Source organism: Mixophyes fleayi, chromosome 4 (assembly GCF_038048845.1).
Source record: "Mixophyes fleayi isolate aMixFle1 chromosome 4, aMixFle1.hap1, whole genome shotgun sequence".
Classification (NCBI taxonomy): domain Eukaryota; kingdom Metazoa; phylum Chordata; class Amphibia; order Anura; family Limnodynastidae; genus Mixophyes; species Mixophyes fleayi.
In genome coordinates, this window is record NC_134405.1 from 50,278,246 (window position 1) to 50,295,060 (window position 16,815).

The 16,815-nt window shown below is 39.0% G+C and overlaps 1 protein-coding gene across 3 annotated transcripts in view; it reads right to left on the reverse strand.

Moving 5' to 3' along the window:
- LOC142151373 (lectin BRA-3-like) overlaps window positions 1-16,815 on the reverse strand; it is a 55,441-nt gene that overhangs the window by 14,408 nt on the left and 24,218 nt on the right. For 2 of the 3 annotated variants that reach the window (XM_075206945.1, XM_075206942.1), the window contains 3 exons: window positions 16,229-16,270; window positions 14,325-14,348; window positions 4,126-4,268 (listed from right to left, as the gene is read on the reverse strand). In XM_075206945.1, coding sequence (XP_075063046.1) covers window positions 4,126-4,268; window positions 14,325-14,348; window positions 16,229-16,270 — 209 coding nt within the window. The remainder of the gene's footprint in view (window positions 1-4,125; window positions 4,269-14,324; window positions 14,349-16,228; window positions 16,271-16,815) is intronic. The other variant, XM_075206943.1, reaches the window with a different exon arrangement.

Here is a 16,815-nt window from a genome sequence, read left to right on the forward strand (position 1 = left end):
GAATGTAACAGTAGCATGAGGAAGTACTGTATATGGGTGGTGCCCGTTTAGGAATGTTTTAAGGTTATTATAGTATGCACAAGAAATAGCAAATGGGGGACAATATAAGCTACCCAAAGAGTTTTATTATGTGTGTCGTCATCAGTTATACAAATTTTACTTACAGGAGGTACCAGGTACTTGTACTCTAGCTTGACTGTCCACTGCTACTTGAGTACAAGACTCCATTGATCTAAGAACTATGCCACACCATATGATGCAGAAAAGAGCTGTCAATAGACAACACAGTCAGGATTTAATTTAACAGACTTGGTATTGAAAGATGGGATTCTCTTTGTCCATATTTGGGGGTTCTGTGAAAAATATGCATAAATTAGAAGCTTTTGCTAAGTTATTTGATAATATAACTGATGAGATATTTTGTACATCACACAGGTTTTAAGTGACACTTTGCGATTTCATGTGTTAAATCAACACATTTTCGAACTGAACTACCTGACAGCAGCACAAGAAGGGTTATGTCAAACATAATATATATTATAAATACTGAGCAATTTGAGTGTTATAATGGAACATGTTAATTGTACATATGGCATTTAAAATCGTGTGTCACAGAAAAAAACCTACACATAGATATAGTATCAAGATTATGTTATTGAACATATGTTATATTTTATTATTATTATTATTATCATTTATTTTTATGGCACCACAAAGACAGGCAGAAAGTAATAGTTGGAGAGAAAGGCTAGGTCAAGAGACGGTGTCACACACCGGCCCCGCGGACAGGCACCAGCGGTGTTATCTTCCTCCTGTAAGCGGTGATTCCGGTATCCTAATCACACCTTTGGATGCATCTACCATCTGTTTTGCGCATGTGCAAGCCTAGTCCCCTCTCTCATAAACTTCTACTTGTTCCCCATTGGTCCTGGCATTTTGGAGCACTATTTAAACCTCCCACTTCCTCCTGTCCGATGCCTGTTCTTCGAGTTCATTCACTCTCTGTAAGGATCTGGCTCCCTTCGGTCTGACTCTCCTGCCGTGCTCTGAGTTACCATTTACGGACCAGCTATTCTACTCAACTACTGCCTCTATTTGAACTGCCGCTATACCAGTGACTCACCTGCTGTTGCTCTGAGTCACCATCTTCGGATCAGCTGAGTTCTACTCCGCTACTGCTTCTATTTGAACTGTCGCTGTACCAGTAATTCACCTGCTGTTGCTCTTGATTACCATCTTCGGATCAGCTAAGTTCCTCTCCACTACTGCCTCTATTTGAACTGTCGCTGTACCAGTAATTCACCGGCTTTTGCTCTGAGTTACCATCTTCGGATCAGCTACGGTCTACTCCGCTACTGCCTCCATTTGAACTACTGCTGAACCAGTAATTCACCTGCTGTTGCTCTGAGTTACCATCTTCGGATCAGGTAAGTTCTACTCTACTACCATCTCCACTTGAACTGCCGCTGTACCAGTGTCTCACCTGCTGTAGCTCTGGGTTACCATCTCCGGATCAGCAAAGTTCTACTCCGCTATCATCCCTACTTGCACTCCTGCTCCGCTCTACTATTATGCCAGCTTCTCTACCACTACTTTCAGTACTCCTCTGAGTTGCCGTCATCTCTCCTCCGTGTTAGGCTCCGCCTACTACTCTGCCAACACTCATCCAGGGGGCCGCAACCTGTGGGCTAGGGACAGCAAAGTCCATACCCTCTTGCGGGGGTCACTGGCGAACACCACCTACCATTAGACTCCGCACCCCTGAATGAGCAATATCATCTGGCAGCTACAAGGGATCCACTAAATATCCATATGATCTGTGACAGACGGTTTCTTTACAATTGGTGAATGTTTAAAGGGGGATGGAAATGTGCCAGTGGAGACAGTTTGAAGAGATGAGCTAGAGGTGGGCATGCAGTGGTGAAGAGGGATCGGAGAAGTCAGGAGGGAATACGGTTGAGGGGCTGTTGTAAACTGAGATAATGAGAAGTGTAGAGACATTGTCCTCATAACATAGTAACATAGTAACATATTTGATGAGGTTGAAAAAAGACACCAGTCCATCAAGTTCAACCTATTTTGGATCTCCTCAGTTACTGGAAAGAATGAACTGGGGTGGATTAGGGTATATAAGAGAAGATGGATGGGGAATGTAGCATAAAGCATGAAGAATTATCAAGTCAAATGGTGATTGATTTTGTCTTTGAAGTAGGTGACAAAATCATGGTTTGTAAGGGAGGAAGGGGGAGGCTATGCAGGTGAGCAGAAAAGCGAGTTCATCATGCCAATGAAGCATACTTAGTGGATAGCCCAACATGGGACCGGCCCAGGGGGCAGATGACCCCCCTGCTCAGCCAGCCCCTGCATTCTGGCACCTAGAATCTCAGGGGCATCATCGTTTGAAAGGGGGGAGTTGCCTCTTTCAAATAAGGTTTCCCTTAATAATTATTTACTAGTGATCATGGGACAATAATCAACTACACTACAGAAAGTGTTAAGAAGTGCAGAGAAGGGGGATTATAATGCCCACTTCTCCCCCATCCTGGTTTCAAAAAACTCAGGGGTACACTCATTTGATGTGGTAGTTTGTCTAGTAAGCTTTGTTTGGCTTCTTCAAATAGACTCCTACACATTTGATGACTTTCATTCAAACTGTGCAACTAGCAAATAACAATTAAAAAATGCTTTATCAGATTCAAGTGCATATTTTATTATGGAAAACTATGTTTAGAAATTCACCTTTTGTTGTTTTGGAAAGGTTTATTGCTGCCAAAGCAAGAAACACAAAATATGGTGTTTAGAAATAAAAAATAAACACATTTTGTTTTTATTTCTCTAAATGGAATTTTCTAAAAATTCAAAAAGTCTTCTTTAAAAAAACAAAAAAGGTAAAACAGGGTGTGGGAAAGTGACCAGTTCAAAAAGTGCTAAAATAGGCTAAGCAGCATAGGGGTTAAACTATGCTGCTTTTTATGGCTGCACAATTAAATTGAATATACTCAATATAAAAGTCAGATCAATCAATCTTTTAAGTAGAAATCATTATGGATAAAGTTTTAAATATTTTACACTTTTTAGCAATAAATGTTTTATATGATATAGTCAATATTGTATCTTTTTTAATCTGTGGCAGTTATTAAGTGGTTAATTACAATATGATGTACCAGGTGTAAGAAATGTGGTGGAAATAAATCCTAGAGTCATATAAAGTAGACACATATTTATAGATTCTTCCCTGATTGCTTCCAGATAAACCTGGATCTGATTTACTTTAATAAAAAGTCAGTTAAAATTATATTTTTCTATGAAATGGGTCACAGCATTATTATTCCTGTGATCATACATATTCTGTTTTATGGACCAGCACTTTAAATCCAAGTATGTCTCTCTCTTATTGCCTGGGTACAGGTCCAGCTTCTGGATCCTGGGTGAGATTACTCTTCAGACTGGTTTGCCCTGATTGCCTATTCCCCTGATGGCTGGGTTTTGGCCCTGGCTACATGTTAGACTACGTGTTTGAGATTTGGGGGTATCTGAGTTCAGTAGGTCTATGCTGCTATAATAAAAATGAAAAGCATGTACTAATGGTAGAAGACCACACCATGCTTTAGGACCGATTAAATTCTCAGCGATGAGCCGCCAAATATCACTGCAATGTTCGGCTGCATTAATTTCCGGGTACTACGGTACCCAAACATCGCGGATTTTCCTGCACACTATAACAGGGTGCGAAAAATATCTGCGATGTTGCATCGCTGCAGAGTGTCCTCACAACCATTCCAGAGGTACTTCGCAGAGAATTGAATCAGCCTCTTAGTGTCACAAGTGCTTTGGAAGGAGACTAGTGTAACTGACATCACAAAAGAAGATGTTGAGCTTTGAAAATGTCCTGCTTCTACCTGTAAAGTGGAGGTTGATCCCATGGGAATTCTTACATCTCGATAAATATGTTACATTATTCAGTCTGGATTAAGGCAGCAAGGAATCCTATCATAGTACAGCATGTCAATTCTGACTATCAACATGACAACAGGAAATAATTCTTATTCGGTTATTAGAATCTGGAATCGATGTACTGGGGCAGAGGTTATCTAGAAACAGAGAATAAGCTCTTATCCAGCTTACCTGCTCCTGCTCACTGGTAATTGAAGCCAGGCTACTTCCCTTGACTAGGCATGTAAGTAGAGAGGTTTGCCACGTTAATTGAATAGTAAGGAAGTAATAACAACTGCCCTCAAATTCTATCCAGTCACTGTCACAGGATTTATCTAGAAAAAGATAAAAGTGAGAAAAAGAGAAGGACAAATCACATATGTATTCTCACACCATCCTATTAATAGAATCTCTACACAGGATTAACTTTGATTTTGTTGGTGCCCTGTATAGAGGTCTAAGTGTAAACTCAAACAGCAACCAGCAGAGGTCTAAGTAATTGTTTATAACCCATTTCCCCATTTGCTGAGTGGCAGTCATGTGTGAACATTTTCTTAGAAGGCAACAAAAACAACATATTATTTTGTTTTATGTTATATAAAGTCCTCAAAACAATAACGTTGAATTGATTTTTTATTATCCATCTAAATTTTGACTTGTTTCATATTATATATGCTGACCAGAATCTTTTGCCATTTCTCTGGCCATAAATATAACATAGTAACATAGTTGATGAGGTTGAAAAAAGACACCAGTCCATCAAGTTCAACCTGTTTTGGATCTCCTGCGATCCTGCACTTATATTTGAAATTAATCCAGAGTAAGCAACCGCCAACCTGTTTCAATTCTAAAAATCCACGCAGACCCAATATTGCAGTCCTATTTTTATCCTATTTCCACTACTATCCTTCATTTTAAATTAACGGTCATATCCCTGGATACACCTTTCCGCTAAAAATTTGTCTAACCCTTTCTTAAACATATCTATTGAATCTGCCATCACAACCTTCCCTGGCAATGAATTCCATATCTTGACTGCCCTTACTGTAAAGAACCCCTTCCTTTGCTGGTTGTGAAATTTCCTCTCCTCTAACCTTAGAGGATGACCACGTGTCCATTGTATAGTCCTTGGGGTAAAAAGTTCCCATGAAAGTTCTCTGTATTGACCCCTAATGTATTTGTACATAGTAATCATATCTCCCCTTAGACGCCTCTTTTCTAAAGTAAACATGCCTAAACTGGCTAACCTTTCCTCATAACTTAATGACCTCATACCCTTTATCAATTTTGTCGCTCTTCTCTGAACCCTTTCTAGTTCCAAATGATCTTTTTTATAGAGTGGTGCCCAGAACTGTACTGCATATTCAAGATGAAGTCTTACCAATGATTTATACAGTGGCAAAATTACACTGTCTTCCCTTGCATCTATGCCCCTTTTTATGCATGCCAATACTTTGTTTGCCCTTGCAGCTGTTGCTTGACATTGAGCACTATTGCTTAGTCTACTGTCTACAAGCACTCCCAAATCCTTTTCCATTAAAGATTCTCCTAAATTAATTCCATTTAATTTATAGATTGCGTTCTTGTTTTTGATACCTGAATGCATAACCTTACATTTATCTGTGTTGAACCTCATATTCCATTTGGCCGCCCAATCCTCCAGTTTATTTAAGTCCCTCTGTAGAGAAGCTACATCTTGCTCTGATTTTATTACCTTACAGAGTTTAGTGTCATCTGCAAAAATAGAAACTTTACTCTCTAAACCATCACCAGGTCATTAATGAATATATTAAAAAGGAGTGGCCCCCCATTTTGCCCTATACCCCCCCTCTCACTCCCCCTTCTTTATCTTCTTCCTTTTATTTATATAAGTTAAAAACAAAATAACATCGTCATGGTACCATGCTCATAGGAAGCTGAATTTGTTTTGTAAAAGCACTGTGAGAGAGTGTCATACACATTGTTAAATTTGTACTTGCAATTATTGTCTCACTAATGTACCTTTCAAGAGTTTTATATTTTGTAATGCTGTTTAAGATCAGATGTTATTAATAAAACGTATTTAAAAAAAAAAAAAAAAAAAAGGAGTGGCCCCAGCACGGAACCTTGAGGTACTCCACTTAAGACTTTTGACCAATTAGAAAATGTTCCATTTATCACAACTCTCTGTTCCCTATTCTCTAACCAGTTTTCGATCCAAGTAAAAATGTTGATTCCTAGACCCAGTTCCCTAATTTTGTAAACCAACCTCTTGTGTGGCACTGTATCAAAGGCCTTTGCAAAATCTAAATAGACCACATCTACTGTGCTGCCCTGGTCTAAGTTTCCACTAACTTCATCGTAGAAACTAATTAGATTAGTTTGACATGACCTATCCCTCACAAATCCATGTTGATTGCCACTAATAATTTTATGGCGTACCAAGTAATCCTGAATACTATCCCTTAAAATACCTTCCAGTAGTTTCCCCACTATTGATGTCAGGCTTACAGGTCTATAATTCCCTGGTTGTGATCTCGTCCCCTTTTTAAACAACGGCACCACATCTGCTATTCGCCAATCCCTTGGTACTGAGCCTGATGAGATTGAATCTCTGAAAATTAAGAATAGCGGTCTAGCTATTTCCGAATTTAACTCCATAAGGACCCTTGGGTGTATGCCATCTGGACCTGGAGCTTTATTTATCTTAATATTCTTCAGTTGCCTTTGGACTTCTTCCTCTGTCAACCAAGTATTAATTAATGGCATGGTTTCATTTCCATTTTTATGTATTACTCCTACCATTTATTATTCTCTAGTAAATACTGAAGAAAAGAAAGTGTTTAATACCTCTGCTTTTTCCTTAGTATCATTTATCAATTCACCCATCTCACTTCTTAGGGGTCCTATATTATCTTTTTTAATCCTTTTGCAATTTATATACTTAAAAAACTTTTTGGGGTTTGTCTTACTTTCTTTTGCAACGTGCCTTTCATTTTCTAATTTAGCCAATCTAATTTCCTTTTTGCATGTTTTATTACATTCCTTGTACCTACGGAAGGACTCCTCTGACCCTTCAGACTTAAACAATTTAAATGCACGCTTCTTCCTTTGCATTTCTTCCCTTACCTTTTTATTTAGCCACATTGGTTTAGACTTAATTCTTTTAAATTTATTTCCCATAGGAATGAACTTATACGTGTATGTTTCCAACAACATTTTAAAGACAGCCCACTTTTCTTTCATATTTTTTCCTTTAAAGGCTTTGTCCCAGTCTATGCTCTTTATAGACTCCTTTAGCATATTAAAATTTGCCTTTCTAAAGTTTAAAGTCCTAGTTGATCCCTTATACCGTTGTTTCTGGAAACTAATTTCAAAAGAGACCATATTATGATCACTGTTTCCCAAGTGCTCCCTTACTTGAATATTTGATATTACGTCTACATTGTTTGTTATTACTAGGTCCAGTATAGTCCGGTTCCTAGTTGGTTCCTCTACTAATTGGGACATGTAATGGTCTTTTAGCGTGCTCAGAAACCTATTTCCCCTAGCTGTACCGCAGATCTCAGTACTCCAATCAATGTCCGGATAATTAAAATCCCCCATAATTAAAATTTGACCTAGTTGTGTAGCCTTTTCAATTTGCTGTAGAAGTTGGGCTTCCTCAATCGTACTAATATCTGACGGTTTATAGCATATCCCTATCAGCAACTTCTCTGAACTTCTTCCTCCGCTGGATATTTCCACCCACAATGCCTCTATATTATCACCAATTTTCTCATATATAACTTCCTGAATACTTGGTTTTAATTCTGGCTTAATATAAAGACATACTCCTCCTCCCCTTTTATTTACCCTATCCCTCCTGAAGAGAGAATAGCCTTCCAAGTTGACTGCCCAGTCATGTGTATCATCCCACCAGGTCTCCGTAATACCTATAATATCATACTGCTCATTCATTGCTACTAGCTCTAACTCCCTCATTTTACCTGTCAGGCTTCTTGCATTTGCAAGCATACACTTAAGTCTATTGCCTTCCTTAGGTATTTCTTTTTGCTTTAAAAAGGGCCTCTCCTTATCGGCTTATGCTTCCCTTTCCCCCCCCCTCTCCACCCCCTTGACTCTTGTTAAATTCCTCCTTACTACTCTCAATGTCTATCCCATAAATACTTACTTGCCCCTCCCCCCCAGAGCCTAGTTTAAAATCTCCTCCAACCTTCTAACCATCCTCTCCCCTAGCACTGCAGCCCCCTCCTCATTCAGGTGCAATCCATCACGACAATAAAGATGGCAACTGACCGAGAAATCAGCCCAGTGCTCTAAGAATCCAAAACCCTCCTTCCTACACCAATCTTTTAGCCATGCATTAACCTCCCTAATCTCCCGCTGCCTCCCTGGACTAGCGCGTGGCACAGGTAGTATTTCTGAAAATACTACCTTGGCTGTCCTTGTCTTAAGTTTGCGACCTATGTCCCTGAAATCATTCTTTAGGACACCCCTTCTTCCTCTAACTCGGTCATTGGTGTCAACATGCACCAAAACCGCTGGGTCATTCCCAGCCCCTCCCAACAATCTGTCCACCCGATCCGCAATATGCCGAGCCCGAGCACCCGGGACACAACACACTGTTCGACATGCACGGTCCCGTTAACAGATTTCCCTATCTACCTTCCTAATAATTGAATCCCCTACCACCACAATCTGCCTGGGTCCCTGAGTAACTTTGGTCCCCTCTATGCTGGAGAGACCATTCCCCTGGTTGCTAGAGAAAGCAGTCTCATCCAACTCCACCAATTCCGAACTGTCTTCCACAGTATCTTCATCCAATCTGGCAAATCTGCTGGGATTGCCTAGCTCAGAACTGGCCTGCCTCTTCCTCCCTCTGCTACCCCTAGTAACTGTTACCCAGCTACCTACCTGTGCATCCTCCTCTGTCTCTGCTCCACCCTGCTCAGCTAACGCATCCACGGTGAGCTGTAAACTTTGCTCCAGGTTGGCAATGTCTCTCAATGTTGCAATGGTCTGCTTTAGATCAGTTACCTGGGCTTCCAAAGAGACCAGTTGCTCACATTTCTCACAGAGGTATAAACCTTGGAACACTTGCTCCAAGTGTGCATACATATGACAAGATATGCATTGAGTGAGATCATCAAGCCTGCTACTACTCATCTTATTATGGCTAACTTAACTTCTTATAGCCTACAGTGAACTTGAGAGTACTAACCTTTGCTAGCCACTTACCAGATTCAACCCCTTCCTGGATTCAACTCCTTACTGGATCTAACTCCACACTTTAAACACACAGCACTTGAAATCAGATAGCAGTGAAATCACAAGCTCAATGAAATCGCTTACTACCTCCTGTTAAATAGAGCTGGCACTAACAAGCTGTATTTACTTATGCAATTAAACCACACCCACTAGCTCTAACAGAAAGAAGAAAAAAAAGAAAAAAGAGAAAAAATGAAAAAGTAAAAAGGGACACTTAATAACACACAGAAAAACTAATCCCCTTTAATAAACACACAGAATAATTCCCCAAACTATATCACTCTCTCAACACAGCACAGCAATCCTTACTGGATCTAACTCCACACTTTAAACACACAGCACTTGAAATCAGACAGCAGTGAAATCACAATATCCTCGTAAAATGCCTACAGAGCTTAGATGTCTAAAGTTGGCCATACCCTTTCATTCAGTATGTCCATCGAAAAACTGGATCTGTGACTAATATGGCAGTACAAATGTATAGCCAGTTTAGATCAATGTTCTCAATGCTCAGCTCGAATAGCAAGATGATTGAATGCATCCTCTTGGTTGATGACCACACTGTTCAGTTAAAATTATGACCAATGTAATCATATTATGAAAGAAACAAACCATGATTTTGAAGTGACTTAAGAACATCTTTAAAATTACTGGCCTTCTTTTGGATGTGTGACAGTGCCTCCCTTGAACCCAAATATTTATGACCCGTTTTCTTTCCAAATGGTAACCATTTGTTTTATTACAAATCATATGTATAGTAAAAAAAATTACTAGTTTGCTTCATCTACTATTTCAGCAAGAGGCAGTGAAGCTTCCCCTTTAAATTACCAGAATCCTCACATGCTCAATAAATCTGCTGAAAACAAAAAGGGATGTTTCACAGTCTATTATATTTTATTACAACAGCTTTAAAAAAGACAAAAATATGTCACATAAGAGTGTCTGTTAACATATGCCAGTAGCACCATTGAAACACATGCAGAGACAATCATAAAATCCAAGGTAGTCTGGTTTACTCCTGGGACTTTTAGTACAACGAGCCACACACTGACGCATTTTGCCACTAAGACTTCATCAGAGAGGTGGCTTGATGCTGTGTGCACTAGATGTAATATTTTTTTTTAAAAAAAAGACCCCAAAAAAACCTCTGCACATCAACATCACTCATTCCAAAATACCCCCACATGCCTCTCACTTAACTCACTTACAAACTTCTACCACATGCCACTCACTTGTAGACCTACAAGCACCAGCATACTCATGGCAGCCAGGGCATGCTGGTACTTGGAGAGTGCCAGCATGCCTTGACACCCAGGACCACAAAGTAAAATGTTAAATAAAACACAACACCTTCTTTCACACCACATCTCTTTATTAAAAATAATAAAACCCTAAATATTTACCATCAGATGTCTTCATCTGTATAGGATTCAACCTTGCAAGCTTTCAATCCAATAATGCTTGAAACCATACCCAAATAAAACCATAATACTCCCAAAGGTCCTGTAGCTGTCCAAAAAAAAAATTCAGGTCCAGGAGTAGTTCAAAAATAATAAAGCCCCCAAAAATTATATTACAAATGTCCATGACAAACATATTCTTTTCTTCAGTCCAAAGGACCCCATATTATTACAAATGTCCATGAAAACATCTTTTTGCTTCAGTCCAAAGGATCCCAATATACTCCAAAATGGCTTAAGTAATCTTCTTGTCTTCAGTTCCAAGAACCCCATAATAATTCCACTTGAACAGACTTGTCAAAAAAATAAACCATAAAGAACGAACAGACTTTGCTCCTCTATGGAGGAACACGTGACACTGAATGAAAGATAAACAGATGCAAAGTCTATTTATACTCTACAGGGTTTTCCTATGCTGTCATGGAATCTTGAAAATATGCTCCCAACACCACCCCAAAACAAAAGTTAATAATACAATTTACATTTTTATCTCAGTTTGGAAAATTAAAAAAAATGTATAAAATTATCTTTAAATACTGATTTAGAGTGGGAGTGGCTTGATTACCATTCAGTTGAGTTCCCTGGGCTCATTTTGCTCCCCCATTTCAATTCTATATCGATAGGGATTTTCAACTAAACTCATCATACACAGGAATGGAGCTTACACAGCAATTACTTCCCCGCCAAAAGGCCTGTCCGTCTTCAAAGATTGGAATATCCCCGTGGAGGAGCCGTCTCCTACTTCTGCCAATACAGTCCGTAGGGACTGATCGATGCCTGAAACCTGGCGGGCTCTCCTCCCTTCAGATTTAGATTGTTTAAATATATTTGTTCATATATTGCTTTTACACTGCTTGATTCTGTTGATATCCTGTGTAGGATTGTCCCCGTGTTCTTTATTATACTGTTTTTCATGTTATTGATAATTTTGCAATGTGCATTACTGTCCATTTAGTTATGGTTTATGGTTACAGCACTCATATTGATACTCCTATTACATCTATGTTTTGATGCTTAGTACTGGAATATGAATCCTTGAGCTACCTAATGTTTTTTTCTCTCCTATATCCTACACAATATATGTCAGTTAAGTTTATGTTCCCTTCTAATTTCCATATTTTTGTAACATAGCTGGATTTTTATGTGGTCAGGTTGCTTAGGCCCAGGCCCACGACCACACACATGTACCACACTTCTGCCACTCTTTTGTTCCCCCCTAAGACAAAAGCTTTAGTTTCCCATGGAAACTATTTCTGTTTACCCCTCCTATTAGTGTTTCCTTTGTTCTTCTGTTGCCCTTCCTCCCCTCCCTCTCCCACTGGAGATCACCTTGAGGAGTATCCTTAAATCTGACCTACCCCGACAACGGCTGGCCACGCATCCTCCAGTTTCTTCCTACAAATGCTAAGGGATTGAAGTCCCATAATAAACAATGGGCGGCCCTTAAATGTTTTGCAACCCATAACGTGGATATAGCCGCGTCCAGGACATCCATTTTTTTCACATTCCCCTCTGCAGTTTCATAATCATTCACACCCCACTTGCCACATGGCTTGTGGACCATTTGCTATCATAAATAAAACTAGCTGCCAATTTAAACTGGAGAAAGTTTCCAACAAAAACGTCCGTTTCTTAATTCTGGTGGTGTCAATAGGTCATCAGGCTGTCACTTTGGTTTCTCTATATGCCTCTAATTCTAGGCAGCTTCCATTCCTTAGGAAGACCCGCCAAGCTGTTCAAAAATAGGAGAGGGGTTGTATATTTTATGGGGACTTTAATGTTGATCCTGATCCTAGGCTAGATAGGACTTCTGCCCCTTCTAAACTCTCATCCGCTTCACCTTCGTCTCTCCCCTCTGCCTTTGTTCACCTCCTAGCAGAGTATGACCTTTATTATAAGTGGAGAGCTAAATATCCAGGGGAACTAACTATTTTTCTACCATGTACATACAGTCAAGTCCATAAATATTGGGACATCGACACAATTCTCATATTTTGGCTTCTATACACCACCACAATGGATTTGAAATGAAACAAACAAGATGTGCTTTAACTGCAAACTTTCAGCTAAAGTGTTTATTGGGGCAGCCGCAGAACATTCTTAATGCACAATACATAGAGGCAATCAATGCATAAGTCACGGTAAAAAAATTGCTAATGGTGATGTTACAGAACACAAGATAAATGGTCTGTTAATGTAGTATTATTTATTACTTATGGTTAATATGATGTACGAGTCCTGTTTTAATCGTGAGCGTCCTCAATTGAGAAATGCGCCATACAGTCTACTCAGAGGGGCGTAGTTTATGCTAAATGGACTTATAAGTTGTGGGTTCATTTGGTTGTAAATATATCTGATGCAGACCTGACGTAATGCTGACCCATATGCTACTGCTGTAGACCTGAACAATGCACCTGACCTGAGCATACGTATGTAAATACGTCTGTTTTACATATGTCTTTTTTAACGCATTTTTTATGCATATGCGCCCAATTCAGCATCAGCTAATTCTGCCCCAGCTCACAGGTGGTAGAGTCACATCTCTGAGATTATAATGGGATGTACTTTACAACTTCTATTTACACCTTCTGTGTATTTCTAGTTCCAGCTCAAGCTACATTATATAAAAACTTTCAGACATACAAAAGTGACACATGTAATTGAGAAAGTCCCAATGTCCCCTCACTTCCATGATTCATTTGAAGTGGATGAGGTCATCTGTTGTTTTGCATAAACAACTGTGTTTCTATGGATCCTGTTTGCCTGGGATAGAGCGTGTTACTCTGTTGCTGTACAATGTGAAGGAAGCCTGCACACGGCACATAATAACACAGGCACAAGCATGCCATTAATACCAAATGATGAACTGAATGCAGGTTCATCTGTTCAAAATCCCGAACCAGACAAATATCTGCTGCACAAATATCTATCATTGTGTCTGTACCTCTCATGTACATTATGGAGAAGTCTGCTTTGTACATGTTGTAACGAGTGAGACACAATAAAGTGTCACACAACCATATAGGTGCTACAGGATATAGGTGCTACAGGACCACCCCTCCTGCCGCCAATAACAGTCTTACCATGTAAGAGAAATGTCAAATATCCATTCAACTTTGACTTATTAGTTTGTACAGATGCTCCTGCAACTTTAACTAAACACATCAGTTATCTTTATGGCCTTTATTTAACCAAGACTTTCATATCTACCACATGAGTTATTTATTTCCATTGCCCTTGGATACAACACATTCAGTGCAATTTTATTCACAAAAGCAATGAAAAAAAAATAACCGATATAAAGTTTTTGGTAAATAAAAACACAGAAAGAAGTTTTAAAGCTAAAACAATTTTATATAGAAGCTGAAGGACAGGTAAAAAACAATAAATGAAGGTTTCTGAATGTATAGAACACCTTCAATATGCATGAGATCCATGTGCGTGATTCTTTGCCTGTGGCCCTGTAACTATTAAAAGTGCAGGAGATAGGAGGGCCTGACAGAGAATATCATCATCATCATCATCACCATTTATTTATAGAGCATCACCAATTCCGCAGCGCTGGATAGAGAATACGAATAAGAGAGCAGCTGTTCTGCTGTACAATGTACTGAATTATAAGGTATCATGTGTTGCAATATTTAAATCATATTCATTGCTGTACTCTATGGTTCTGCTTACCACATTTTTCCGTAAGTTTTGTAACTGAAAGAAGAAAACACAGATTACATTCAGACAGGGTACAATGTGGTACAAGTCACCGATAATGGATGGGAATTGACTCTGTAAAACACACTTGCAGTGAAGATGTTGTAAGAACTGCAGATATTTAGGACAATGTAAATTAATTTTGGGGACGAAATGTAATTTATTTATTGATCGTATTACATTTATTAGAAATAAAACTTTCCAAAAACATTTTATACAATCTAAATAATCCCACCCCATAAAATGGCATAAAAACTTCTAATAATTCTTACAATATTTATTTTTATGAACTTGATTTGGAAATGATTAATCATTTCCTTTTATGAACAGAAGATGTTTATGTTCTTATAAAACCTTATTTAAAAAACCCTCCACATTCCTCCCATCAGAAGCTAGAAGAACATAAATTAATACCCTTTATCATGTCACTTTAAATGATTTCAAACTTTACGATTATCTAACAAAATAAAACATGACAACCTCAATACAGTTGAGAGACAATCATAGCATTATCTAGGAACTAACGCTAATTTAATTATTTAATTAAGTTAATTTAATTGAGTTTATTGTTTTCTCACAAGCATGCTATGTCATGCATTCCTAATATTATTCAATTATTTTTACCATTTGTTTCACTTGAAATATTGTATTTCTTATTTCATTCTTAAATGTTCCATGTATAGAAATGTTGTGTGAGCTTCTTTCTGGCAAATCGGCACCAGCTCCAAGGATGGCGCTTCCAATCCATAAGAATGGGCTCATAAGAAACTGATTCTAATGAGATAAACGTTGAACAAAAATCAACCTCCTGATACTAGGTTGATCAACCACTATTGTTTCCCATATGCAAACCGCTTAGTCTGCAATGCTTATCTCTAGCCTCTGTGGAGAAATCCATGGGGCGCTGAATTGGGAGAATGGGAACAGAGGAGGCTATGAAAAGTGAGGACGATAGACAAATAGGGAGTTTGGATACTATTGGCTGGAGCTTAAGGATTCAAATGCACTGAGAACACTGCAGTTGGAACAGAGCGATACAAATCCGCTGTTGAATCCAGGAAGCCTTCATTTGAGGTGTGTGCCAATCAAAAGAGGATTGACACTGCAACAATTCTGTCACCTCACAGGTAGTGAGGCAGGAGATCTGATACGTCTGTAGGAAGACCCCCAATAACAGCTCCTAGATAACCTCACTAACTCTCCCTTGTGTCTCACTAGCTCTGCCATTGTTACTGAAAACTGTGAAGTCGGTTATTTGAAAATTGATAGTGATTGTAAGCCCTATTAGTGAAGCTAAACTTCACAGATGATCTCATGGATATCTCTGTCAGTGGAGATTCTCACTCACACAACAATACTGAGGAAGGGTACATAGACTATACATATCCAAGCAGGCAGGTGCAGCATTAGTAACATATACTGTATCAGTAAGCCTCAGGGTTACTTCATGGGTGGGCACAGAGTAAAAGAACCAAAGATTGACCCAGCTTTATGATACTTTTTCCCTACTCCATTTTTATGCACACATTACAATAATATGAGCGATACAAAGATAAAGGCATTTAAAGGGTTTGGACTCCCTCCATCTAATTGCATCATTAATATCCAATTGATGGGAAAAACTAAAGCACCAGGTACTCCTAGCCAAAGCGGGCATCACTTTATTTCATGTAAGTCGACCATATGGTACTTACATCAATAACTTGATGTCCTCTTTGACGAGAAATTCCAAAGATGCCAATCTTTGCCGGCTGGTGGCCTTAAACATTGTGAGTTGTTATGGGAAGTTCAACCCCTTAAGGAAAAAAATTTAATGAGTAAATTGCATTGGTAGCAAGATACAGTTTGCCTCATATACAGTGTTGGAGGGTTCTTACCATTATGCTTCAATCGGGACACTTCCTCAGTCATTCTGAAATCTGGGGAAGAAACAGCCTGAGAGTCAAATAATTTTGCATCCAAAACAATGCTAGGGACTTTTACTAAATGTAGGTTAACTGATTTAATTTACTTGGTTCAGAGACGTAGAAATGTCATAACAAATGCTAGAGCTATATATCAGCCATTGTTTTTGGTATTTTCATCATCTTCATGAGGTGCAAACTGTTACCCACCTTTTGTGATGTGTGTAATCTGTGGCATCTTGATACTAGGGCAGTAACCTTAAAGATCTGCCATTGGTTCTTACATGCTGTCCTGTGAGTCCTTGTGGCATGTGGCTGTTTCATTGACCTTTGTTCCTTCTCTCGACAGAGAGGCCTGGATTTGTGAAAGGCCACATAGGCTCATGGAATTCACTTATATATCTTTGCCCTATGCACCTGCTCTCAGCTAAGTAGCTTTTAATTTCACTTTTGTTTTTGTACTGCCCTATATGCTGTGTTCTGTTTTGTCCTTTAACTATGTACGGCACGGCGTACCCTTTGTGGGTACACCGTGCCGTACCTACAAATATAATAATAAT